Genomic DNA, 26,543 nt, shown 5'->3' with positions numbered 1-26,543 from the left:
TTGCTATTGTATCTAGTTTGATACTGGTAAACTTTCTGCAGAATGATTTATGATGTTACGTGCCATCTGCTATGAATTTTGTTAAAATTAATTTATCCTGCCTAGATATGGTTAACATTTTCAGTATGAAGCTGGTTTATGGAGTCCTTTCTTTCAGCAAGAGGCAGGTGGTGCTTCAAAAACTCAGGGAATGGATTTCAGAGAGTTTGGATCTGTTTAGAGGACTGGGGGATCTAGTTTTAAAATGTAGCATTGAATTGCCATTTCATGAACAAATAGTTCTCTAGAAACAGATCCTGCTCACTTGTTTTTGATTTTATTTGAAGCACCACAAATTCTTAAGCTTAAAGATATAAATTAGGCTACAGAAATATGGGAAAACAGGCAGTGTTTCCACACAGTGCAAGTATGCAGGATAGAACAGAGGATTAAATACTGTACTGATATTGTAGCTGTACAGGGCGGTGCATATATATGTGCAGTAAGGAAATGTATGTGTGCAGCAAGCAGTGCATCTAAAGAAGCAGAGCTGCTTCAGGAGCTCAGCAGAGGCAGCAGGACAACTCCTCTAGGAGTGTGGTATGCCCTGAGGAGGGTCCTAAACTGGCAGGTGGCAACAGCAAAGGGAAATAATGTGCCTGCTGGGCTGAGGAGCCATTGGGCACAGCAGCAGGTTGCTACCATGTGTTATGGTCTTCTGTGGTAGATATGGTGGTTGTAGTTATTTTTGTCATTCCTATGAGTTCTTCTCAAAGCAATTGTTAGAAGGCACCAGGAAGGTGGTTGAAGCAAATGATTTTCTTTTTTTTTTTGGCAATATAAACATTTGTTTTACTCAAGATTTAATGAAATAGTGTCTTAATTCTTTCGGCCATATGTCTCTTTCAGTCTGCTAGTAAGACTAAGCTGTGCTTGTTGCAGTTTTGTTGTTAGTGTTGCTTTGTAAATAAAAACCAGAGGGAAATGTCTATTGCACAAAGCAAAAGGCATGTAAAATACAGGGAGCTATTTTGTTTACTACATGGTTAGCCTTTCTTTTTTTTTTTCTTAACTAGTCTTTCTTTCCATATTTCTTTCCATAAATCAATGCCCAGAAGAAACTTAGTCTTGAGAGGTATAAGTAGCAACAGCCTTGTGTAGATCATTTTGAACCCCTTTACCAGAAGCTCCCAAATCTGACCGGGGATATGAAACTTGTCTGGAGAAGGGAAGAGATAAAATAAAAACCCCAAGCAACTTTGTATATAAAACCTCAAATTCTACTACAGCTAGAAATAGCTCTTTAGACATTTAAGATAATTGAATATATAGTTTACCCACACACTTTAAAAATTTAATGAAAATTATACAGGAATCTTGTCATTCCTTTTGCTTGGATAAAGAAGTTAGGAAAAGTTAGAAAAGAGGTTGAAGTAAAAGGGTAGTTTCACAGTGGAGTCATTAGCGAAGTATTGCAGGGATCTTTACTGTGTAACATACTTGTAAGTGAGATGAAAAAAGATGTTATTGGCAAAGAGAAAAAGTTTATTGATGTTACTAAATCAGGGTAGTAAAAAATAAATAATAAATTGGAACTGACTGTAAGAACTGCAGAAGGACTTCATGGGACTCAGTGACTGGCTGGTAAAACGGCAGATACAAGTCAGTTTCGATAAATGGAAAACAATGCACATGGGGGAAAGCAGCACTAACTTCACATATAAAATGGTGGGTTGTCTTCCCAATTTCCACTCAGGAAAGAGATCTGAGAGTTATAATAGATGGTATTAGGTGTGATAGAGAGAGAGGTAATGAGCAATCAGAAAACATCACCATGCTATTAAACAAATCTCAGCGTGCCCTCAGACTACACAGACTCCTCTAGTACTCCCACCTGAAGACTTTATGTAGCAGAATACACAAAGATTCATGACAAGGCAGCAAACATGATCAAATATTCCCAAACAGCTTCTATGCAAGGAATGCAGGTTGCAGGATAACCTAGGACTTATGTTATATTTTTAATTCTTACTATTTATCCATTGTCAGAAGACTGAAGCATTTCCCATTAACAACATTCTGAGATGGAAGGGATGTAATTACACAATACATTTTCTCCAGTGACAAGTTGGGAATAGGGTGTTTCTTCAGACAAACCAAGAAACCACAGTACTTTCAATGGGGAAGGTGAGAGAAAGGTTTGTGCTGCTTTAATGGGTAAAGCAGAAACTTGTTAAAGCTGAGGTGGGAATGCAGACAGTGGAGGGATGGGCGAGGATGATTAGGAAAGTTTTCCACTGTCTTCACAGAAAAAAAAAAAGGAAAGTATTATACTGTGTCAGTCACCATTACACAGATGAGGTGAAACATCCCTTAGAGAAAATTGTTCCCTCCATTAACCACAGAGGTTCATGCTTGGCTTAGACCAGAAACCTCTTTCAGAGAAATGTTAGCTGGAATTAATCACACCTTCATTGACACTGGCCTCTGAAAACAATGTCAGGTGTTCTGATTGACTCCTGAGTCACTTCAACTACTTCAACAGTTACTTTTACAGTCAGAAAAATCTGTCAAATCCTCATTTGATTTGACATTTGGCTCTTTTTTCCTCCCATTTTTTTCTCCGGCTTTGAAGATTGTCATTCTTTGACTCTTGGCTTGCAAAGCAAATTTGCTTAAAAATGGCACTCATCTCCTTAGTAAGTCAGATAAGTATTACTCCTGAGTACCTAAGCTGAATAATTTACTGAAAGCAAGATGAGTGCTTCTATATCATGCTTTAGAGGTGTACCAATTGTCATGCAGATAGGTGCCATCTTTGAAGGTGTACTAATTGCCATGCAGATAGGTGCCAAAGGTTCATTAGTTCAGCAAAGAATCTAGTTGGAAACTTTTCAGTATCTCATGAAAATCACTTGCACTTCCATTAGAGCCAAAGACTTATTTCTCACGTTCTTGCTCTGTTCAGATTTAAGCTAATCATCCTAGATACATAGCCAGGGATGCAGAGAATAAACCAGTTTCAGCCACACCAGCCTCAGTGGAAGACTTGTTTACAGATATGTAACTGTCTTCCAGTACCTAAAGGGGCCTACAAGAAATCTGTAGAGGGACTTTTTACAAGGGCACATAGGGATAGGACAAGGTGGAATGGCTTTAAACTGACAGAGGAGAGATTTAGGTTAGATATTAGGAAGAAGTTCTTTACTGTAAGGGTAGTGAGGCACTGGCACAGGGTGCCCAGAGAAGCTGTGGCTGCCCCATCCCTGGCAGTGTTCAAGATCAGGTCAAACGGGGCTTTGAGCAACCTGGTCTAGTGGAAGGTGCCCCTGCCCATGGCAAGGGGTTGGAACTTTCAAGTCCCTTCCAACCCAAAATGTTCTGTCATCTATGTCAGGAGATTATTATTTGCAGCTTTGAAACAATTGACATACATTTTGTCAAAAACCAGTTTTGGCCTTACTTAGCCTGTAAGTCTTTGTCTTCAAATTTGGCAAACAGTTACATAGTCACACAGGTCAATTGCAGGATGAGCACAGGTCTTGTGTTACTCCTTTTTGTATGGGATTTTAGCTCGTACCAGAATAAGCGGCTTTCTAACAGAACTGGAGAATTTGGGCTGCTGTTAAGTCCCACACTCAGAACATGAAGCCTGAACAGGAAGTCTGGCTCTTGTCTCCCTCCCTTTGCATCTCACACCTCATGGGAAAAAAATGCAAAGGTTGTCGGTGCCTGGACTCTACCACTGGTGCCTGTCAAAGGCAGGACTGTTTTACCATGCTGGCTGTCTTCATCTAGTGATGTCCTTTTCTCTTTCAAACACTGGTGCCAGTTTTCTGAGGCTTTCTGTATATTGCCTTCTCACAGGTCTTTCAGAGGGGAAGCTGCCTGAGAAAATAAGCTGTGGTGTACAAACTGCAGCTTCTAGTTTGTTTTCCCTACTGAAAAAAAAGGGAAAACTTTTAAATACCTTCATAATTAAGCTAAATATCAAAGCCTTGGTTAGAGGTTGGGGAGAAAGAGGGAAAATACTACAGGGTGTCTAGAAGGGGAGAAAAAAATGTCTCTACAGATAGTCTGTAGATATAACTGGATCTAATGCTCTGGGATTGTGTTTGGGTGCCACAAAGGAAGGTAGTGCCAGGCAGTCATACAGACAGCATCTTAGAGAAAATCACAGCTACAAGGGAAACACGATTTGATGACTGGCTTTGCTGCCAAGGTCGTCCCTGAAAGCAGAGCAGCTGCTGCAGTATGAGATTCATGACTTGCATCAAATTGTTACTGCATCTGGTTCACATGGCTCCCTTCAGCAACGCATGAAGATATGTGCTTCATGTTTCATTTACTTCAGTGCGGGTGATTCACTTACCTAAGGGTGCTTTGTGTACTTTTTTTCATCAGCACATATATAATCTGCAGCAACAATAACAGCAGGTGTAGTATATTCAGACCCTGACTGTTTGCAGCTCACTAATAGTACTAAGCAATATTTACATTAACCATGCAATTCTCACCCAGGTAACAATATTGCTTTTGTTGCTGTTACCTTATTGCTATTTGCCATTCTTAGCACACCGAGTATTCACTTGTGTGATATTATTGCACATGCTAAATGGAGCCCTTTTTAAACTATAAAATATGTGGAAATATTATGAATGGGTGTTGCATACATCTGTCCTTGTCTGCTTTCGAACTCTAGCAGAAAAAGAGCTAGGCAGCAATGGCACTGGAATGAGCAGCTAACGATGCTATGAACATCGTTTTGCACTAGGCGTCTCCCTTAGCATATTTATTCAAGTGAGAGCTCTATAGTGCCACAGTCAAGTATAGGTAAGAACAGCTAGATGCATTCGTACAACGGAGCTGTAAACTTACTATATGCACTGAGGAAACATATAACATGGGTTGGAACAAATTACTGAAGTGGAGACAAATATTGCTACAAACGATCTAACAGCACCTACAATTTAGTCTGAGTTAACTGATGCTTAACCCCCCCTTCCCGTAAGCAGCCAAGATTATATTTTCCTTTAGGGATACTAAGACCTAATAGTAAATATTTTAACTGCTTTCTGCCAAAACTATATACAAGATGAGCACAACATGCACAAAAAATGGGGCTTAAAGACGGTGCTGGCTTAAGTTCTGTACCTGAAGGATGAAGAAATTAATAGACCTTTGCTCTTTTGGTCCTTAAAAGTTTACAAAAGGTTCTTGGTTTTTCATTGCTTATTGGTGAAAATTTACTCTGAAATAGAGTTTTGAAACAAATGAAACAGAATATGAAAAAAAAATGAAACAGTGTTAGGATATCGCCAAGGGTTGGTTCCACATTTCCGTCTCCAAAATCCCAGATACTGGTCTGAATGACAGACATGCTGAATCTTCTTCACCTGTACAACTCACATGTTCGATGTGTGCATAGTAACTGATCTATTGCACGTGTGTGAATTCACTGTATAATGCATTCAAGCAGGTCTAGGTGTCAGGTTCCAGGCAAGGAGCTGCTGTTTCACCCAGAGGAGTGTGTATGGCTCCACAGTATCACTGCACATAGTGCTTTGTCAACAGGGAACTAAATCAAGATGAAAATCATCACCTGCTGAAAAGGGACTGACTCAGGTAAGAGAACATTCTCATTGCATACTGACAATTTTTGTATTTTCAAGATTTATCTAACATCTTTCTTCCCCCTCAGTGTTTTTTCTCCCCCTGTATTCTCCATGGGTAGTTAAATTACTTCGTGTGTGGGAAGCAAGAGGTCTATGGTGGCCATGAGGGGGCAGCTGATGGATAGGGAATGCGAGAAGCAGCAAAGCACTGCAGGAGGTAGACCTGACAAAGCCTAAATGTCATAGCAGAGGAGATTGTGTGTGGTTAGTGTCACTGCTCAGCTAAGAGAAAACTCTTCATGCAAGAAGGGGAAGGGAATACTGAAGTGAGAGGGTTGGAATTGCTTTGTGGTGATACTTGGGCTCTAGTCAATTTGAGCGCAAAAAGTAGAGGGGATTAGATACAAGTAGACCTGGGATAGGAGAAAGATCAGTGGGAGAAGTACCTCTGAGTAACTCTCATCTGAGTTGAACCCACCCTTACCTATCAAATTCTTCATGACTACCTTAAGATACCCAGGATTCTTCCCACACTGTTTCTCATCTTAGTCAGGCATCTTGCCTTACTCAAACAAAAACCTGCTACTAGAGAAGTGGCTTATCCTCCCAACAAGAAAAGTAACCCGTTTAAAGAAAAATAACGTTCTCTACTCCTGGTGAAGTTTTCATGCATGTGCGAAAAATCCTAAGTGCTTTGCCCTTTCTGCAGCACTGCACTGGCTACTCTCTGTATTTCAGAAGTTATACTTTGTGTTTGTCTTTGAAAATTCTTTCAACAGAGACGTTTGAGAAGTGAATCCTGGGAGACAGTTTTTAATTGCACTGGTTTACAAGCTAATCCCAAGATCCCAGCTGGATTATTACAAGTGCAATAGTTGGTCTGGTTTGTGATGTCAAAATGAAAAGGTTGGGCAAGATTTACAACTTCAGGCTTAACACTGAGTTTTCCTTGAAATAAACATAAATTTGTAGGTCTACAAAACATGCCTACTTTGAAGAAACACACTGAGAACTGCTGATAGGGAGGAACTGTAGTATGACTAATGAAGAAACTCTCCATAGCACTGGGATGTGTCTCAGTATCAACTTTTGCATACAGAATTCAGCTTCACCAAAGCTTTAGAGAGAGGAAGGAGGGAGTGAGTGAAGAGGTATTCATCTATCCTATCAGCTCTTTATGGTTTTGATAAAAGTAAGTGCTGAATCATGCAATTTCCTTTTGGTCAGATGAGTTGCTAAGAGTGAAACTAACTGTAAGAAAGTAAATTAAAAGTAGATTGGAGATTAAACCCCTGTGGGATTTTTTTTCCTGGATTTTGGCTCTTCCTTATAGTCATCTGTTTCCTTAACCTTCTTACTTAATGCTAGATAGCTGCAGGCTTCTAGATTTCATAACTGGCCAATTTTTGCTATGACTCTTGGTATCACAGATTCCTATGTTGGCTTTCATTTTTGTGCATCTCTGTAACAAAATCAGAAGCAACTGTTCATCTTTTTGACTGCAGGTATTGTAAAATGCACGCACGCTAGACCAGTGTTACCAGTGGTAGTATAGAGCTCTGCTATTAGCATTCACAGACTGAAGCTTTTTGTAGTCCGCTCCTGTCTATACCACAATCAAAGCATTTTGCCAATAATACCTGTGCTGAGCTCTTCATTTTTTTTAGGATGGTTCAGAACAGGTATCTGTTAGCAAGCAACAGGAACTTTCTTACAATCCACCTCACGTGTAAGACCTGTTAGTTGTGATCTATGTGCATAGAGCTTTTAGACTTAGAGAATTCAAACACTAGAGGCTGGATATTTATTTATTTATTAGAAGCTGTGTATGAGTGAAGCAGCAAAAAATTCCAAAAGACATTTCTTACTTCAAGCTAGTAGTTTAGTCTGTTTATTCAGTGGCTCTGCCAATAAACCTTTTACGAGATGCCTTATCCTGCTTTAAGATACATGTCAGAGACGTGTGGAATGAATGGCATTCGAGGGATGCCTCTAACCCTCTGCTGACTGTGGAAACATTCGGTATAGACTCCGCAGCTTGCTTTCACACAGCTGAAGGTAGAGGCAATGAATCCATCTAACATATGGCTAAAGCTTTCTGGTAGCTCAGACTGCATTCACTTCATGGCTAAGCAGGGTGAGCTTGGGTCTGCTTGCAAGGCTGTTTGAAAACATCCCCAGTTTGTCCTGACCTTCTCACAGCTAAGCACAATGAGCTCTGTCTTATCAGATATGTATTGCAGGAGGAAACACATTCTTACAAATTGACCTACAGTATTCTCTGGGTCTGAAACTTGTTTTATTGAATGTTGGTTATGGAAATGGTCTCACTAATGCTTATGTATAACTAACTGATAATCTTCTGCTTATATGTGGAAGAATCTCCTTAGCTCTTCTAAACACAGTTCTGCATTAGGAGATTGTTTGGTTAGTTTTCTTTTATTATCCAATTGTCACAAAGATTCAGAAAGAATTGCTAGTTTCTGAAACAGTGTCTCATCCTGCAATAAAGTACATCTTCTATGAGCATAGTAATTATTTTAAATTCAGAAATTATGCTTTAACTCCTGTATGATTTCAAACACAGGCAAAACCACCCCCCCTTCTTCTTTAGCTTTTTTTTTTTTCCCCTTAATTCTAAGAATATTCTTTTCTTATGAAATCTTAAATTTATTTAGAATATTGAAATTCCTAAAGTTAGTAGAGGAATAAACACTTCTCCTGCAAAGGAGGTATATAATATCATGTCTTCTGCAAGAGTTCCAAAATGTTGCAAAGTCAGACTGGAAGCTTGGCTGTGACAAATACATACCAAAGATGCGATGTATAGAACTAACAGGTCTGCAGTACTATTCACTAGGGAACTGCAGGTAGATTTTTATGTCATTTCTTGCACTCATGTACATTCACTGACCTTTCATGTATGATTTGCTGATTTTCACCTTATCAACGGCTATAACATTCTTCAATCCCCTATAAAGTGCCGGTCAGATCAAATGCCACAAACTGAAAATTTATGGGTAGAACAGCACAGCCACAACTTCAGTGCATAAATGCCACCAACCCTGAATCTCTATTATTAGATCTTACCACTGGATCTTTGGCATAAGTGAACATGATGCATGAGCTTGTAAAAATCACATGGCATCCCTCTGGTTCTTGTAATAGAAAAGACTTCTTAGATGTCCCACCTCAGTTTGCTGCCAGTGCAGAGAAACATGAGGGAGTCCTAAGGGTAAATGCAAGCAATAAACTCATTAAGCTGACTGAAGGAATATCAATTCAGTGTGGTGAAACAGCAAATTCCAGGAAACCAATTAGTTAAAATGTGATGCACAAGTACCTGCAGGCCTGTGAAAGTGTCTTCCTCTCTGCACTTCTTTTGGGTCCTAATTCATCAGCGCATATGTGGAAGTGCCTTACTGCATCAGGACCAAAGACATTTAAATCACAAAGGAAAGGACTACATGCAACTAAATGCAGATGATAGGTTTAGGGACATAGATTATTCTGTGATTAAGTGGCTGTATGTTTTATTGATCAGTAAGGGGCATGAACAGTGACCCTTAAAAAGTTATTTCTTCCTGCTTCCACCTGAAATTTATTGACAGTTGTATTTCATTTATATTTTTCTTTGACCTTATTTTTAAAAGTTGGCAAGGACTAGAATGTTAATTTTAGTATGTATAAATAATTTATTGAATCATAAGTTATGAAAATGGATTTGATATGCTTCTCTATATGAATGATATTCTATTATTGAAATTTATTAATCAGCACATTCCACTCCATCAAATCCAAATTTTTTGAGGAAGAGGAGGGGAGGAGGTGGAGAGACGGTTTGGAAAAATGCAGTACAGTGGGCTGACTAAATCTGAATAGTTGGTGTCTGAAAATGCAGCTTTCAGTGTAATCCAAATCATACTGATAAAATACAGAACAGTTGTATGCAGTCATAATAACAATTTATACACTGTCAATATTAATAGCAGTGTCTGTTTGAGAATACAGTTTTAAAATAGGTACGTACAATTTTATTAAGTATAAAAAGACACCGTGCAGAGCACAATACAATATATTTCATCTTTAATTCTGGGAGTTCTCAAACCCAACTATCTTGATATTGTCACCAATAGATCACTGGATAGAATTACTTCTCTGTATAAAACGAGGCTTCACTGGATGAATTCATGCTGTTTGGTTTTAAAAATACAGTTATTTCCCTTCAATGGCTACTTACACTAATCAAACACTGTCAAAACTGTTGGCCAGCCTGCATTTAGTTTCCAACATATGCTATGATACTGCCAATTTTCCCTGTTTTGCTTTGCCTTGCTCCATTTGAGAACAGATCATTTTAGTCAGAAACAAATATTAACTGTTTCTGATTTGCTCCAAGTTCACAAGCAGAACATGGGTTCAGACCATTTCTACATTCCTCCCGTTACTAAACTTCCACTGACATCAGCTGGAGTTTCCAACATGCTAGGACTGTAAAGTCCCCTAAGCTCCTTTTCTCCCCCAGTCTTTTCTAATGAAGCATAGAAGGCATGCTGAAAATTATTATTTTTCTGTAATTGGGGGGTTCCATTTTTCTTATGTTCTTGAAAGTAGATGACATTTACAGCCTTCCAGCTTTGACTATTTTCTTTGGAAAAGCAGACATGTAAACTTAAGAACTTAGTTATATATTTTGTTTGCACATTCCAATTCCATCTGATTAAAAAAAAGAAGTCAGAACTCTAACTTCAAATTGATTTCAATGATAATGTGCAAGTCTTAAAAGAAACAACTTACATTTCCTCCTCTTTAAAATATATTAACATTAGATTGAAAAATAAATTAAAGAATACAGAAAAGCTGAGATTATGCTACCACAGTAATATCTGCCATACAAAGCTTGGTCTTTTGCTAACATTAGCTTACTACATTTGCAATGCATGCTAAGCAAAGACCCTACTTCTCTAACAGGTACATTCAGACAACATACATTTTATGGAATAAATATATAATATATCCAGTTATAGATTTCTGAATAGTTACTATAATAGATACAAGCAATACCTATGTTTAAAAATACATTCTAGGATTCTCTAACTTTACTACTAATAAAATTAAAGTTGACCTAAAACTTTGTCACTCTGTTGATGTATAATAAAATATATGGAAACACCAAGAGTAAAAAGCCAATTGCTTCTCCAAATGGAATACTTTTATAAATATAGTAAATTGCTATTTCCAGAGGGAAAATTGAAAATTATAAACAGGAAGTTAGGTTAAAACTGCTCTACAATATATAGTACAAAGAGGCTATGAAGCGTGATGTATGAGTTTGATGTCTGTGGCGAAATTTTGAACTGATGTAGTTGTTCATTTCTGGAAATAACTGTAGAGCAAGATTCTGTCCCCAAAAGCAGCCAATCTTGGTCTCTTTAAAATGAAACTTTCAGTGAGTAGAGAAAACCAACTGGCCAATTTCTGAGAGTAAGGAGTGCAAGATTAGATCAAACACAATTATATGGAAGCCCTGGACTTTTCTGTTTCACAGGGTTTACCTATCATGCTGTTTTCATTAGGAATAGAGTCACAGAAATAGTATGCATCTGTGACTGCCATGTGCTGAAAAACCTTATCATGAAGGTACCCTTCCTATGGCTGTCTTAACTATATTATTCTTGTACTGCACATTCTCCAGGTGAATTCTGTTTCATGTTCCTGTAGTTGTTTCCTTTTGCTGGAATACTGAAGTACAGCTCTGGTTGCTTGATTACTGAACTGTTGATCGAGGCTTTTTTTTTCTTGAGAATAGCCTAGAATTAAACAAACAAATTTCTCAGAGCAAACTGAAGGAATGAAGGAATGAAGTTACTGGCTGTACCTGCCTGCCTTTCTTCCATTCCAGTTTAAAGAAAAATTTGAAATCAGTAAAAATATCTTACTTGCTAATTAAAAGCTTTAGGTAACCAATAAAATGAAAAACTTCGTGAGTCTGTGCTGTTTGTATGTTTGTCTCCTGCAATGGCTTTATTTTACATGGAAACCCAAAACTTACATCATGAAATACTACTGTTTATACATCCTGCCTGAGGACTGTGATATAAGTCACTGGGACATGCTTCCTACTTGATTTCATTTGTGCATATGGAGCCTATCTTTAAATGCATTCATGTCACAAACTCCCACTGATTTCAGAAAAAATTGAATATACAGAGAATGTCTTCACCTCACATACCATGTGCTCTGACTACACCGGGAAACTTGCAAGCCTCTTGGAAGCTATTGTCATATTGAATGTCAGCCAAGAGTGAATGAAATACTTCCCACCAAACCGGAGCCAAGCAATAAGAACTTGCAGGTTCCCTGCAGGTTAACCACAGAGTGAAGTTTGGGTTTCCTGTAGCAGGGAAGGGTCTAGGAAGACTTTTCTTCACGTACTAGCAGCAAATCTTGATGATCTGCTGCAGAGAGCTAACAGACTAGTTGAACTGTGTCCAACTCTAGTAGCATATTCTTCCTTGTCATAAATGTTCTGGTTTTTAATTTAGAAAATGTTCCCAGTAACTACAGGCTTCTTACGCAGTCTTGCCTGCAGGCAAGCCAGAGCTGTACAGTGGTTATTAATCGTGGGGTCGCCAGCTGGAAACTGGCTCCAGAATTTCTTAGGGCCTTTCTCCTATTTTCAAAATGCATTTTTACTTGGACAGAACATGTGGAAATGTACTGAAGAATGAGCTCTCCTCATCCTTGAGGCAGTAAATGCTTGACAGGGCCTTGAGGGAACCTCCAGTCCCCTGACTATCTCCCTTGGGGATCTCCCACCCTGCCCACAGCCCAACACCCCATTTCTGCCCCCCGGGGCCATCAGCCCCTGCCTCAGGGACACCACAGCAGGGCCGGTCTCCAGCTCCCCGCAGCCCTGCCCTGCCACGGGTGTCCCTAAGCCAGGCCCACATCTTATCCCTGTCTCCAGGGAGATGCCTGGCACCCAGTGCCCCCCCAACCAGCTGCCCTACTCCCAGCTGGGCTGGGATTGGCCCTGTGGCCAGGCCCTGCCCTGACAGACCCCTGAGCCCCAGATAACTGCTGGCCCACGCAGGGTACTGTCAGCGGGCTTTAGGGAAGACCAATGGATCCTCTCACCTACGACATATGGTTTTGCTGTGCGGTTTGCTGCTGCTGCTGCTGCTGCTGAATGAGCAGTTGCTGCTGTTGCCGGCGCCGGGCTGTTCTCAGCTTTTCAAAGCGAGCCTCCATCTCCTCCAGCACCTTGGGCGTGTAGCGTACCACCAGTTTGACGCTGTCCTTGGCCGCCTTCAGCAGCTCCACTGCCTTCTCATGGTGTTCTCCTTCCACACTCTGGAAGCAGAGAGAACAGATTTAATAACAAAAATGCTGCTTTGATCTGGGGCTCTGTCCTCTTTTCATACGGAAAGGCTGTTGGGGTTTTAGGGAGTTTACACGCCTTCCATTTTTCAAGGGACCATTAAGGGAAAGTGTTAAGGAAGATTTATGCAGGCTGGGAATGTGTTCATTTCCATGTTTTAAATAACCCAAATCTATTTTAGGTTGCGTTACAAGCCTAATTCCTGACCTGTGCGAAAAGCAGGGGAAATACTCAACAACCTTTATGTAAACAAAAATAATCTTTAAGAACACAAACAAACTATTTGCAACGTACAAAAAGAAAATCCTACCTAAATGTTGGTAAGAAATGAAGAAATTGCAAGTTTGAAATGGCAATTCCTTTCTTATGCCTTGTTCTTGTTGGGATCCCGCAGTGAACAACATGTGATTAAGCAGCTGCTGAAAGGAGTATGCACACCATGCTCCCAGGAGCAACCTGCATCTCAGACCGCTAATGGTGTTGCTCACACATTTACTATTAATGTGACACAGATTCTCTACTGGAAGTAAACTAGTCTTTATTTGGTTAGTTGTAAGCAATCAAACACTAACAACTGAAGCACTCCAAGTTATTGATGAGGGAATACACATTTTCCACCCCTTTCTGGAAAATGTTTTATAGTAAGATGATACCTTCTGTGAAATCAAAAGTATTCCCAAAGGGGCTCAAGCTCTGATCTCTATGTTAACACTGTTTAAATCAGTAAATTTCCAAAAGGGGGAGGTGACTGAGCTGTGAAAAGAGTATTTAATTTCTACCATTAAGTGGGTAGACTGGGGTGCTTTTCAAGCATATGAATTATTCCACACCTTAAGAGAAAGGAGGAAATTTTCTAGCGGTGTATGATTGCATACATGTGTTGTACGATACATTCCAACAAACAAAATCATCTCTGCATACAAAAAAACCCAACAAACCAACAAACAGCCTGCACAACTGCGATCTTCACATGGATTTTAGACCATTTAAAAACAAGTGATTTTCTTCCCACATGAAAGAAACAGAAGTTTTATGACATGCTGTGTTTTAAAACTCTTATGATTACCATGCTATTTAAAATTAAACTATTCTCATAGGCTTCCAAAGCATTGAAAATATCTGAAGCTCAATTCATACAGAAAGAATAACTGAGCAGTGTTATAGTAATCATTGTAAGAAAATTCTTTCTGTTTTCACTCCTCTTATTCGAGTGAGTAGCAGCACTGTGCAAGAGTTACCGAGTAAGAATTACTTCTGTGGCGGTGCACAATGAGCCTGAAATAATGACTTAAAAGCTTCAAAAAGCATACACAATACACTTCTACATAAATTATATAAATAACACAATCCAAGCTTATAACCTTGCTATTTATCTTCCTTCTCTTAAATAGCATTCAACATATGAACACAGAATAATTTCATGTCTGGGTCAAGTAACTGGACTCGAGGTTTTACAGAACTGTTAAGATGCTTTGAAAATATTAATTCAATTTAGAGAAATAATGTCATTTCAGGTGCTGAAATGATTACTAGAAACAGAGAAAAATTTGAAGTAAATATGCATTTGATTGTTGAAATAAATGACTTCATATATTTGAACTGTGTGTTCAAAGAAATCCTCCTGTAGGACTCCTATTCAAAGATCTTCAAGAATAATCTGTGATGGCCAAGTTCATTAGAACTTGTAACTGGGATAAATCTGCTGAACAAGCACTCCTACCCAAAAGTAATTCGGAGAAGGAGAGTTTCCTTACAGATATTTGAAAAAGAGGAAACTGTTGTTGCATAAGAAGCAGTGAATGTGTCTAATGCTCCAAAGAAAGCTAAAATAAAAGGTTATAGATGAACAGGATATTTTAAAAATTGTTTTAATGAAAAAGTCACAGACACAAATCAAAACCTCTTCCCCCACATTCCCTACCTAACTAACTGCTCAATGGTAGAGGAGATCATAACTAACACATCCTGTAACCAGCCATCTTTCAAAATTCATTGCTTTGTGACTGGCTTTTGGAAACACAATTCTCATCTTAAGAGGAACTGTATACAATCTGGCATTGTTTTATATTTTATTTTTTGCTTGTTAATTGTGGTCAGTATGACAAATGGCATGGACATTCAGAGGAAATGACAGTGTATTCATTGTTGTCATGATCAGTTTTGTTGTGCAACAGTATGCACTTACAACAGGCTATGAACAAAAGTTGTAAGCTACATGAAATAGCTAAAATACTCCTTTGCTTTCGAAGAGTTGGATGGTTCTAACTGACATTAATAAGCAATTGTGATTGTATCTGTTCTGTAGGGGACCAAGAAGGTGGTGTACTTTAATATTTCATACAACTCAGTAAACTGCACTTAATTCACGATTTCCTGTTTTGTTTTCCACTTGCCTCTAGCCCTGTTCTTCGAGTTTACAGCCAGTATTTTCTAATTAGAAATGAATGGTTTGACTTTGTGCTATCCAGGTCAATGGAAAACCCCCACTGGCTTGAACAGTAATGATACAGAATTAAGCCTATTGCTCTACTGCTCACAGAAGGGAAAACAAAAAAGGCAAACTAGAAGATAGTGCTGCTTAAATATGAATCCTACTCTCCAAACATACCAAACTCAGGTCTAAAGCACTACAGTTTTCAGCTGCTATTAATATGATCTCTATACCTGGTCTTAATATCTTCACTGCTGCTTGCACTCATATTTGCAAGGCATTCCAAATGCTCCACCTGCACAGCAGTAGCTGCACAACTGAAATAGTAGAGCCTCTTGGAGTAGGGACAAGAGCTTATGTCAGCGAAGGAAGTCGTTTTGCTGTTTGAATTCTTCTACCTCTCCGAACCTCTGAGTCTGTGTTGGTGATAATCAGTCAATGCTGATATCAGTCATGCCTATACAAGGGATTTTTCTGGTTGGGGACATTGTGAGGCTGACACATGTTACTTTAGAACTGGCCACCAAACATGGGATTTAAGAATTTGTTTTGGAATGTGTATCTTTCATATGTATTTTTAGATCACACATGTTTATATATACTTACACCTTTATTTCCATTATTTCATTGGCAGATTGCATCAAAAAGAAGGACGCAAAATGCTGCAGAGACAAGAAGAGCTGAAAGAACTGCAGATATGGTGCGGGGAAGCACCAACCATTACTGCATCCGCGCTCACAGACTTGTCATAAATATAAAAGAAAATAATCCTACACTCTTACAGACAAAAAAGAGAATCAGACTGTTAACCGCAAAGCTGAGAGACTGAGGAGAATATTTCTATTACTTATCTGTAAACAAATGTTTGGGTGACAAATTAGCGGTTATAAACCTATTTTGCATCCCTTTCTATATCTGACTCACACCAGGTATCTGACAAATGCAGAGTCTTTGCCAGATATGAAAAGCCACCAGCAAGTGCCTTTGCTGAGCCATCTGCAAGCTTACTGCTTTCATTTCCTTTACTTACAGGGGGTGTGGGGCAAAAGTATGTAACAAAATCCCCATTTCCCATAATGGGAAAACACTTTTTTTTTACAACCAGTGAAACAGCTCAAGGAACAGTCATCCCAGTCATGCTGGGATACTGAATCTGGATTCTGAACACACAGCACTAGTTTTATGTTGATAATTATGAAGTTGGATAACCACCAACTGCTGAGCACAAACAAGTTACAGATATTTCATGTTCCACTCCTGAGCTGTCTGTTGTATTGTACATACTGTATATTATGTGCTTTTCTGCAGCTAAATTAAGAGAAGCGCAGAGTGAACTAGTCCCATTGAACAATGTTAAATTTAGACCTTTCTCCTCTTGTCTCAAGCTGTCTGCAAACACATTTCCACTTCTTTAATTTTTGCCTTTTCACGAATTACGTTGTACGGGCTTAATTCAGCCCAAGACTGGTTTATGAACAGCTACTCACAGGCATTATTTCAAGTATGCAACTGTAATTTAAGCTTCAGATTTTGTTGTTTAGACTCTGAACACAGAAATATTTCTGTTGCATCTCTAATTCAACTTTCTTATGTGCCTACACACAATTGGGAATTTTATACTGTGGGGTTTTTTTGCTACATTAGCTTAATATATATTCTAGGGCACTTCATGAAGTTATTTATTTGAACAGAGTATCATGAAACAGACACTTTCTTCAAACAGCACAACAGAGTCAGATTCAATATATCATGACACCTGCAGGTTCACCACTTTCCTCCCTGGTGCTTTGCTAGATGCTGTTGACAGTAAAATGATTTTTCAAGAGCCATCCATCAGTTAGTGAATATAAACTCTTTTGCTCTGCCTTTTTATTCACCTATAGAAAGAAGTGCTGAACAACAACAAAATCATTTGATCTACTTCCAATCCGTGAAGTTTAGGCAATTTACTTTATTAAATGTTCAATTGATTTCTTTTTCCCTGAGACTAAATAATCTTTTCAGTGGCTTTTCTTTTTTGTTTTGTATCTTCTCTTTCTCATTGTGGACTAGGTAAAGCAAGCTTTCAGACCTATTATTTCGCTTTTGAGAATATGATGGTTGATAAAAGAAGTGGCAAAAAGTCCGAAGTGCTGCACTGATATTGTATTTAAAGAGGAAAGGAATAGCTGTTGTTGAGAGAAACAGATGACAACATGAAAGCATGCAGAAAACAGTATTTCATCCATTCCTTATGGGCTTGCATCAAAGAAGTTTAAGTTGGAAAGTCTCGCATTTTTGACTGGATTCAGGAATTGGTCTTACATGCCTTTAGTGCATTTAAATACAAAGTTTAGAAGGAGGTTTTGCAAGAAAAAGAATTATGTTCTCATTAAGGGAAGTGTAGGGTTATATGAATTCTTACCTTTTTAGTACTTTACATGCCCTTGTAAAAGGGAACTAAAAGCAAAATGGAAGGCATAATTTGACCCATATCATGTAGTCAGAGCCTTATTTTTCCTCTCTATTCCAACAGCCCTTTTACCACCATATTGACATTTACAGTGAAAGTGCTGCAAAAAAACCCTGAAGTATTGACTTACATGACAAACAACTATGTAAAAAATGTACCTTTTAAATAAGAATACATGCTACCTGTATGTGTACATTTGTACAGCTGAATTTTTCTGACAGAAGTACCATAGCAGGATGAATGTCACTGAAAGAAATCTGGAATGTACTTTCCACTGCAAATCAGCACCAAATGGGCTTACCAAATTTCTTCTGATTGTGCGTTCAAAGGCTGTGAAGGTCACAAGATTGCACAAGTGCCACTGAGACATTACTGTGCTTGGAAAGGGCTGTGTGCCTCAGAGGCTACTGCAAGCATGACAGTTTGCTATTACACTTTTAATGCAAAAGGAATTTTCAAAATTATCAATTAAGAAAGACATAGCTTCCCTGGAAATTAAGCATGTGATATGGATTTGAAATGAAGCTCTTCAAGCACCTCCACTACAACAGAAAAACTACAGTGGCACAAAGCTGTCGACGCAGCTTTGCTTCACTGCACCACAAATGCACACTGAAGATCTCTCACAGGGCTAATTCTTGTTTCAAGTGGCTGCATTTTAAATCATAGTATTAGAACAGCTGTGAAAAATGAAAATCCAGATGAAAATGAAAATTATCAAATTTCCACATACCACTCCATTAACCGAAAGCAGCTGGTCCCCACGTTTGAGCCCTCCATGCCTTTCTGCCACTCCGCCAGGAATGATGCGAGAAATGTAAATGGGCGAATTTTGTTCCTTTCCTCCCATGACATTAAAGCCAAGGCCTTCATCAGTCTTTGGCAGCTCGACCACTCGTGGATGTGAATGGCCTTCACTTGCAGCAAAAGCAGCAACTGTTGCCTGGAAGAAAAAAACAAGTGATTTGACTATGTAGGGAGAACACTGCTAACAAACAACTCTGTTGTTCATTTGCAGGAAGAATTCATTCCTGTGAAAACATTTCAGTATCTTACTCTGGCTTTTTCTGATTCTCTGAAAGCATTTTAAAACTTTTAAGTTCCATGCCAATGCTTTTGAAATAAAGGAGTAAGCAGAGGAATAGAGAGTTTAGGTGACTTGTCAAAGATAACGCAGAAAGTTAGCAGCAGAGCCACAGGTAGGTACCGGGAAGCCTGACTGTGTGATGGTGAACATTTATGATCACTAGTGCATTTCTTATTTGCCTTTTCACAGGGAAAATATTATTACTGTGGGATAACATAATGTGATCTCTACTGTGTTCCTAGTTGAAATAAAGTGCATGAACTGCATTGTTAACTCTCTTCTCTGCTTTTAGAGGTATGGAATTATTTATTTTATTCTTTGGGCACAGAAAAAAAAGTCTTAAAAGGATATTCTTATTTTAAAAAGTTTAATTTACAATCTTTATGAAATCTTGCAAATGAACTAATTCCTGAAACAGGAATATGGGGTTTTATAATATAATTGCATCAAAACGTTTGTTGAAAAATTAAATATTAAGAAAAGGGATTTACAAATCAATCAGAAAAATCCTAGATTGTTAGTCTTACTTTAGAAAAAAGAAAAAATAAAGAGCAACAAACTGTAAAGCTGGAATCCAGAAAAATACTACATCTTATACTTTATTTTTTACTACAAGTGTTTTCCTACTTATGGATCTTAGTAAACCATGAAATAAACAATATGAAAATCTTTTATCCTTTTCAACATGTGTTTGTACTTCAAACTGCTCAAACAGTTCTGCATTACGCTGATGTTTTTTGAGCATCCTGATAATGGTTATGCTTAATAGAAGCTAGTGGATGATGTGACATAATGGATCATTGTCAGTTACATGTTTTTGCACATGCAGACCTTGTCATCATGCATACATTTTATGTCAGACATGAATGCACTAGGAGAATGCAATGCAGACAGCCCAGAAATAACCAGGAAATATTGCGATATTGAAACATTGCTCTGAAAACCTGCTGTTCTATATGAATAAGAAATGAGAATGGCAAACACTAACTGGATTTCTCTGTGGTGTTTACTATACAACATAGCAAAAATTTCTATGTTTACCTGCAGTGTAGAAAAATCAGGATTTCACATACACATTGCTCTACATAGAACCACAGACCTTACAAATTCACATTCACCATTAACTTTCAATTAGAAGAAGGTTAAAATCAGAACAGCCTACAGAAAAGAATATTCTATTTAGTAAGGAAAATAGACTACAATTTAGTGTATGTTAGGTTACCTGCTGGCTATTGTGCAGCTTGCTTCTCTAAAGCACTCTAGAAATAATTTCGTAACACGCTCCTAACCTTCATCTTCTGATACAACTTTAAATTAAAATCTCTTAATATAAATACATAACGCTAAAATCTTAGTTCCAGTAGGATTTCAGGGAGTTGTTTTGTTACTAGCTTCACAGGAGTAGGCCCATAAAAAATACGCCTAAAGCAGATTCATGGCTTTTGTGGGTTTACCTGTCTTGCAGAGAATCTGCTACAACACCCTATAAGATGGTGTGAAGTACAAAATGATGATGCGAAAACCAAAACCACGGTGGATCTCCCTGTTTGGAAGCATCTCTCTTTGTGCACGTGATGGAAATAACAGAGCCTATTTCATATGGTCACATAAAATGGGTTCTTTCATGGTTGTGTGAATTCCCTTAGAAAATTATCATTTTAGTAGTAGCAGTAATGTCATGGTCTAAGGATATGAGAAAGGTGAGTCCACATGGACAAAGAGCCAATATATTTTATTAAAACGGGTAATGCATCAGAAAAAATGGGCTTGCTTTTGGCTGTGGAGTCCCTTGATCAGGATATTTTTTGTCAGTGTTCAGCCTTACCACTTGGTTAATACCTACTTGTTCCCATCAGTTAAAAGTGGGATTTTGACTGTTTAGTTTCTATCTCCCAAATCATGGTATCCTCTCTGGATGAGATGTATGGGAAAATAGTCCATTAAAATATTGGTTGTTGCAGGCAGGCTTCTGCAGAATGAACCAGTAGATTTGCTTTTGCAAAGCAACTTTTCAAAAAGCATCAAATTTCATGAAATCATTCTCTTTTCTTAAGCTACAGAAGCAGCATAAAGGTTGAAATTTGCCATTATGATTGTTACCTGGGAAGTAGCACTGGTTCTAGACTCTGGGCTGCCACTGATGTCTAAATTTTCTTACAGTGTACACACGAATACCTGAAACACACACGCGCACAGTCAATTACTAGGTCACTTTGGTAACACGTATTTCAACAGCTGCACATATCCTACCTTTGCAGTGGCCCTGGCTCGGAATTCGGGGCAGCCATTAACAGTTATGGTTTCATGCATGTATTGATACACCTAAAATGTTCATGAAAATAAAATTAAATTAATTATAGAAGCAAAACAAGGACTTTATATTAACCCAGACAGGACAGTTCCTTTCCCTCATTAGACTATGGTTCATTAATGCTGTATTCATACAATTGCATAGTCAAGTGTCTGCTAAACTTGTGCATGCTTAGGTTTACAGTGAATATCAATCTGTGTTTCTCATAACACTTTGCAAACTTAACTGTACATCTTCCAACATGATTCCCTTTCCACTTCTAGCAAGTCATTTCCCAAAACCAGGACAGCCAGGCTCTGTATCATCAAAACTCAGTGCCTCTAGGCAACTGATTTGAATACAAATGATCTGAACTGATTTGAGTGGTATCTTCATTTCCAACAATGGCTTCTTTGTTCTTCAAACTTTCCTATGAATTAAAGATATAGGAGATTGATTTAAAAAAAAAAAAAAAAGAAACAGTAGGTGGTTCAGCATACAGCTGCCTCAGAATGGGAGCGAAAATTAAATTAAATTAAATTTTGGAGAAAGGTCACAGTACTGGTTTCCACCAACCACAGCGAGGAATGGCAACAAGGGCTAGCAGTCTGGTAGGTCAGACAGGCACAATGGGTAAGATTATCCTTTAGAAAAGAATTGTACATTCACATAAATGGCATAAAATCAACACTGCCAATATGTACTACTTTGTCTATCGTTGTGGTTTTGTGTTTTTTTTTCCTTGTATACACTCTTGGCCCACTTTCTCTGGTCCTTAACTCTCCCTTTTAAACATCTTCGGTAAAGAGAAAGGAAAAGAATCTCTCATGCCACCTTTGTTCTCTAGATTTATCACACTCTTAGACGAAAAAATATCAAAAAATGCCTTAACACTAGCCATCTATTTTGAAAGCAAACTCAAAAATTAAAAATATTTATATAGAACATATGATTTTTTTTTTCCTGAGAGACAAAAGGTGAATGCAAACAAACAAAACATTTTATTTAATTTTCTTATAAAGCCACCAAACCTAACGAAATGTTCTTATACACTGCTGATTTACTTCGGGCTTTTTCTTGACCACCTTCATTCAGAATTTTATCTTTTCATGTTCCTTATGACTCAGGCTGCATTCCTCAGAGAGAACCTCTACTGATAAAGTGTGTTAGCTTTTACAGCAATCTCTTCCTTAGGGTCCTTTTGAAGTGCAGATTCAATCATACTTTCCAAAATATATTTACCTTTCACTGACTTGGTGATAATTTAGCAGAAATGCCAAAACTTCCCTCTTTGGTAATGTAAATGTTACTTCAGTGGAAAAGGTGTCAGACCCTGTACTTAACTGACCTATAAAGAGTGGCTTGTCCCATTGATAGGTAAAACCTCCCTATTCCCCTGCCCTGATGACTTGTTTGTTATGCAGTATCATAATAATATATCTCCAAACATGATGTATTGTTATGTATTATAAAACTTTAACACTGATGAACATATTGCTACAAACATCTAAATGGAATTAAGACATATGGCTAATTTCTGATCTCAGTGGACAAACATGATGGTAGTCAAACACTCTTATGGAGTAAATAGTTTGGGATGACTCATCCCAAAACCTTTTTTGAGGAATAGCATACACAAGGGAAAGGCAAAAAACGAAAGGACGTAACAAATGCAATATATTTTAGAGATCATAAATATGCTAAACGCTTTCAAACTACAGCAAAATGATTGTCTTGACTATTGGCAGGATGTAGGCATTCTAGGACTTAATTCAGAAAACCCTGGGACAGTAAGAAAACTGGGACAAAGGGAACAAGCTGAAAAGTATCCTGCTTTCTCCATTTGAAATTAAATCTTGCTTCCATTGGTAAAATTGACCTCTACCTCAGTAGAGGCCACAATTTTGCCCTTAATTTTAAAAATATGGAAAAAGAAAGTTCTTTTATAGCCTCTAAAGCATCTCTTGTTTGTTCTGTCTTTGTACTGGATGATGCCATCATAACAATGGGTTGAGTCTACAGACTCAGCATTATCCTGAACAGATCATTTCAACATTTATTGCATTATGTCGCAGGACATATTCTTGTATAAGAACAACTACTACGTTATATGAGAATACTGTGTAATTGCAGTAATGAAGCATTAAATACTTGTTACTTCAAAACCCATAATGGACTGAACGACTGATAATTTACTGTATTTTCTTGATATCTGCATGTTCCTCCTCATCTTAAAGCATGAAAGCTGACTGTACACATTGGTTTTGCTTGCACAGCTAGAAACCCTGTGGTTTGTTATAATGTCTTGTCCTGGGTTCAGCAGTAGCACTCATTTTTCTCCTTGGTAGCTGGTGCAGTGCTGTGTTTTGACTTTCGGCCTGATGTTTTGATCTGGCCAAGGACTTTGTGAGCCTCATGCTCTGCCAGGGAGGAGGGGAAGCCAGGAGGAAGCAGAGACAGGACACCTGACCCAAACTGACCAAAGAGGTATTCCATACCACAGCACGTCATGCCCAGGAGGTAACTGGGAGTTACCCGGAAGGGCTGGGAGACTGTAGGGTTGGAGGAGGCATCAGTCGGTGCTTGTTCGGGCTGGGGGAAGGGGCAAGTTATTGGTCGACTGGTGGTGAAGTGATGTATTCTCTTCCCTTGTTATTTCCTTTATCATTATTATCATTGGTGGTAGCAGTAGTGATCTGTGTTATACCTTAGTTACCAAACTGTTCTTATCTCAACCTATGGGAGTTGTATTCGTTTCAATTCTCCTCTCCGTCCCTCTGGGAGTAGGGGGAGGGCAAGAACGGGGGGAAGTGAGTGAAAGCTGTCTGGCTGGGTTTAAACCACGACAGGTCTAAAAGCATGCATTTGCTCTATTGTGACATTAAATTGCTTTGAAACCAGCCCATAATATGTCAGATATAGGAAGAGGTACTAAAAAGTTCTTTAAAATATTGATTATGAAGGCAAAGTGTCATGAAGATGAGCCAATAATGACAAGTTCATGTGATTATTTAGGTTTGATGTCATACAACTCCATAGTGTCTGCATCCTACCAGTATCTAGCTGGTAGGCTTCATAATATCCAATATCCTGATAACTAATTTGCATCCTGATGAAAGAACAAACTCACTAGTGTGTGATTAAACTAGTATGTTAAAAAAGAATAAACTGACTCGAAAATTCTGAAAAATATGACTAATAATGTCATATAATCCTTGGGTTAATTTGTAAATTCTCAGTGCTAACAGATTTAAAATGGTGTTCTGCAAAGAGTTATCAGTGATCATCAGATCTATAGCTCAGTTCTTAGGAAAAGAAGTCTTGCATGCCAAATCTCATTCTCTATAAGAGATAGATGTGACCAGTCTCGAATATCTGCTCAAGGCAGTTGTAAATTTAATTCTCCTATCTAAATATTGCCTAATGTTTAATGTAACTTGAGTTTAAGAAGGATAAAACATACACCTGCAGAACATATTATTAAGTCAGTTAAGCAACCAAATACAGATTGATAGTACCTGTTCCACTAAGCCCCTTAAACTCTTTGTAGGGTTCATATCTAATCATTGCTCATTCTAGCAATGCATAAAAAGCCCACTAATCCTTGTTTGCCTGTAGCCACACTAACCCCTTTATCTACGCTGTTCTCAGCACCACCTTAGCCACGATTTGTGCACAACGAATCCATTCTGCTGCCTCTTCTATGTACACAGAACAGATAAACTGAAAATCTCTTTGTTCTCAAACTAAATTCGGTGGTGTTTAAATCCTTTCAGAGTGGATACAGCTTCTTGTTCAATCCACTGCACGGGACAAGTAACTGAAATGGTTTTATAAAATCCTTCCTTTCAGTGCTTACTGTTGTCTGTACATCTGATTACAGACAACATGTTTACATTTTTAACATATAGTGATTCTCCTGGATCTAACAATGCCATCCGTCAGCTGTCCTTGTAAGCACTTCTGGAGATTTCTTTATTTGGACTAAATATCACTCGGTACAAAAGAAGACAAAGATGCAGAATTTAATGATAAGTATTCGAAATACCCCTTAGAATATTTACTAAAGAAATCTTTCAAAACAGTGATCTTTGTTAACTATGACAGATGAATCATTTCAAAAGACATCATTGTGTAATATAAATATGCTGAGGAAAGACAAGCAACGTATCACAGGATAACAGGCTGGTTGCAGCTGGAAGGGACCTCTGAACGTCATCTTGTCCAACATCCCTACTCAATCAGGGCCACCTACAGCCAGCTGCTCACGATAGTATCTGTATGGTTACTATATGTTACTAGTTTAAAAGGAGCTGTATATCTATTTTCATACGTACAGCTATTTCTTTTTAGAATGTCTAAAAGACTTCCTGGGTGTTTAGTAGTATTATTTGCTGACAGACTCCATACACAGTGTGACGGTCTAGTGCCTAGGGAAAAGTTTCCACAATTCATTAATTTAGAGATTAAATTACAGGTGAAATGTCAATGTTTCAAGATGCAAAGCTGCAGCTGGAAGGTGAATGGTAATGTTTCAGATAATTTCAGTGATTTCTACTAAGATTGTTGGTGCCTGTTCACTGAACATTCATTGAGTAAAAGCATGCTGCAGACGGGTTTGTTCACACAGATCTCATTTGCATTGTGGAGCTAGATGGATTCAGCTTTGTTTCCTCCTTCCTGTGGTTCAAGGAATACAATGCTCCCATCAAGAAATACTCCTGCAAGCAGGAATACAGATCTCAGACTTTCTCAGCTTCGGCAGGTAGTCTTCTCAGACACTGTAATCTCAAGTTATTCTCCCAAAGTATTCAAAAACTGAAAAAGTGAGGGAGGAAAATTACAAATAGAAAATCTGAACTTGGAAATTATTCCTCCTTGTAGTGTGGCAGCTCTTGCTGACACAGAGAAATGTACCTTTTATTACTTCTCCTAGCAGGAGATGTAGTGAGTCAGATGCAGTGGGTATTACTGTGATGAGGCTGGCCCTCATCTCCATGCATTCAGCTGGGATGCAAAGCAGCTGGTTTAGCATTACTGAAGCATGGGAAGGGGGCTGCCATACAGGTACTTGAGGAGCTAGCTTTTTAACAAAAATTAATCCATACGGACTCATAACAATACAGCAAGTACTGGGCTGGCCTATTTAAGTCAAAGTGAAGCTCTAGGAGGAGGGCCAGAAATAACAGTGCACTTAGCAGCCTGTTTTATAAAGGTGGCTACAACCAGAATTCTGTTTACAACCTGAATGATGCAGCATCTCTTCTACTGAATTCTTGAAGCTGTGTTAAAAATGACAATTTAA

General features: G+C 38.4%; 1 protein-coding gene across 2 annotated transcripts in view; it reads right to left on the bottom strand.

Moving 5' to 3' along the window:
- Nucleotides 1–9,269: 9,269 nt before the first annotated feature.
- LIN7A (lin-7 homolog A, crumbs cell polarity complex component) overlaps nucleotides 9,270–26,543 on the bottom strand; it is a 51,914-nt gene continuing 34,640 nt past the window's right edge. Inside the window, exons 3-6 of one of the 2 annotated variants that reach the window (XM_061454677.1) lie at nucleotides 21,199–21,270; nucleotides 18,595–18,804; nucleotides 12,739–12,950; nucleotides 9,270–11,404 (exon numbers count right to left, since the gene is read on the bottom strand). In XM_061454677.1, coding sequence (XP_061310661.1) covers nucleotides 11,362–11,404; nucleotides 12,739–12,950; nucleotides 18,595–18,804; nucleotides 21,199–21,270 — 537 coding nt within the window. In that variant the 3' untranslated portion in view covers nucleotides 9,270–11,361. Of the gene's footprint in view, nucleotides 11,405–12,734; nucleotides 12,951–18,594; nucleotides 18,805–21,198; nucleotides 21,271–26,543 lie in introns of both variants that reach the window. The other variant, XM_061454676.1, reaches the window with a different exon arrangement.

Source organism: Pezoporus flaviventris, unplaced genomic scaffold (genome assembly GCF_033815535.1).
Source record: "Pezoporus flaviventris isolate CSIRO_AGI_PZ_B2104156 unplaced genomic scaffold, CSIRO_AGI_Pfla_v1 ptg000016l, whole genome shotgun sequence".
Taxonomy (NCBI): Eukaryota; Metazoa; Chordata; class Aves; order Psittaciformes; family Psittacidae; genus Pezoporus; species Pezoporus flaviventris.
Note: the sequence above shows the minus strand (reverse complement) of the source record. Positions and strands in the feature narration are given on the sequence as shown.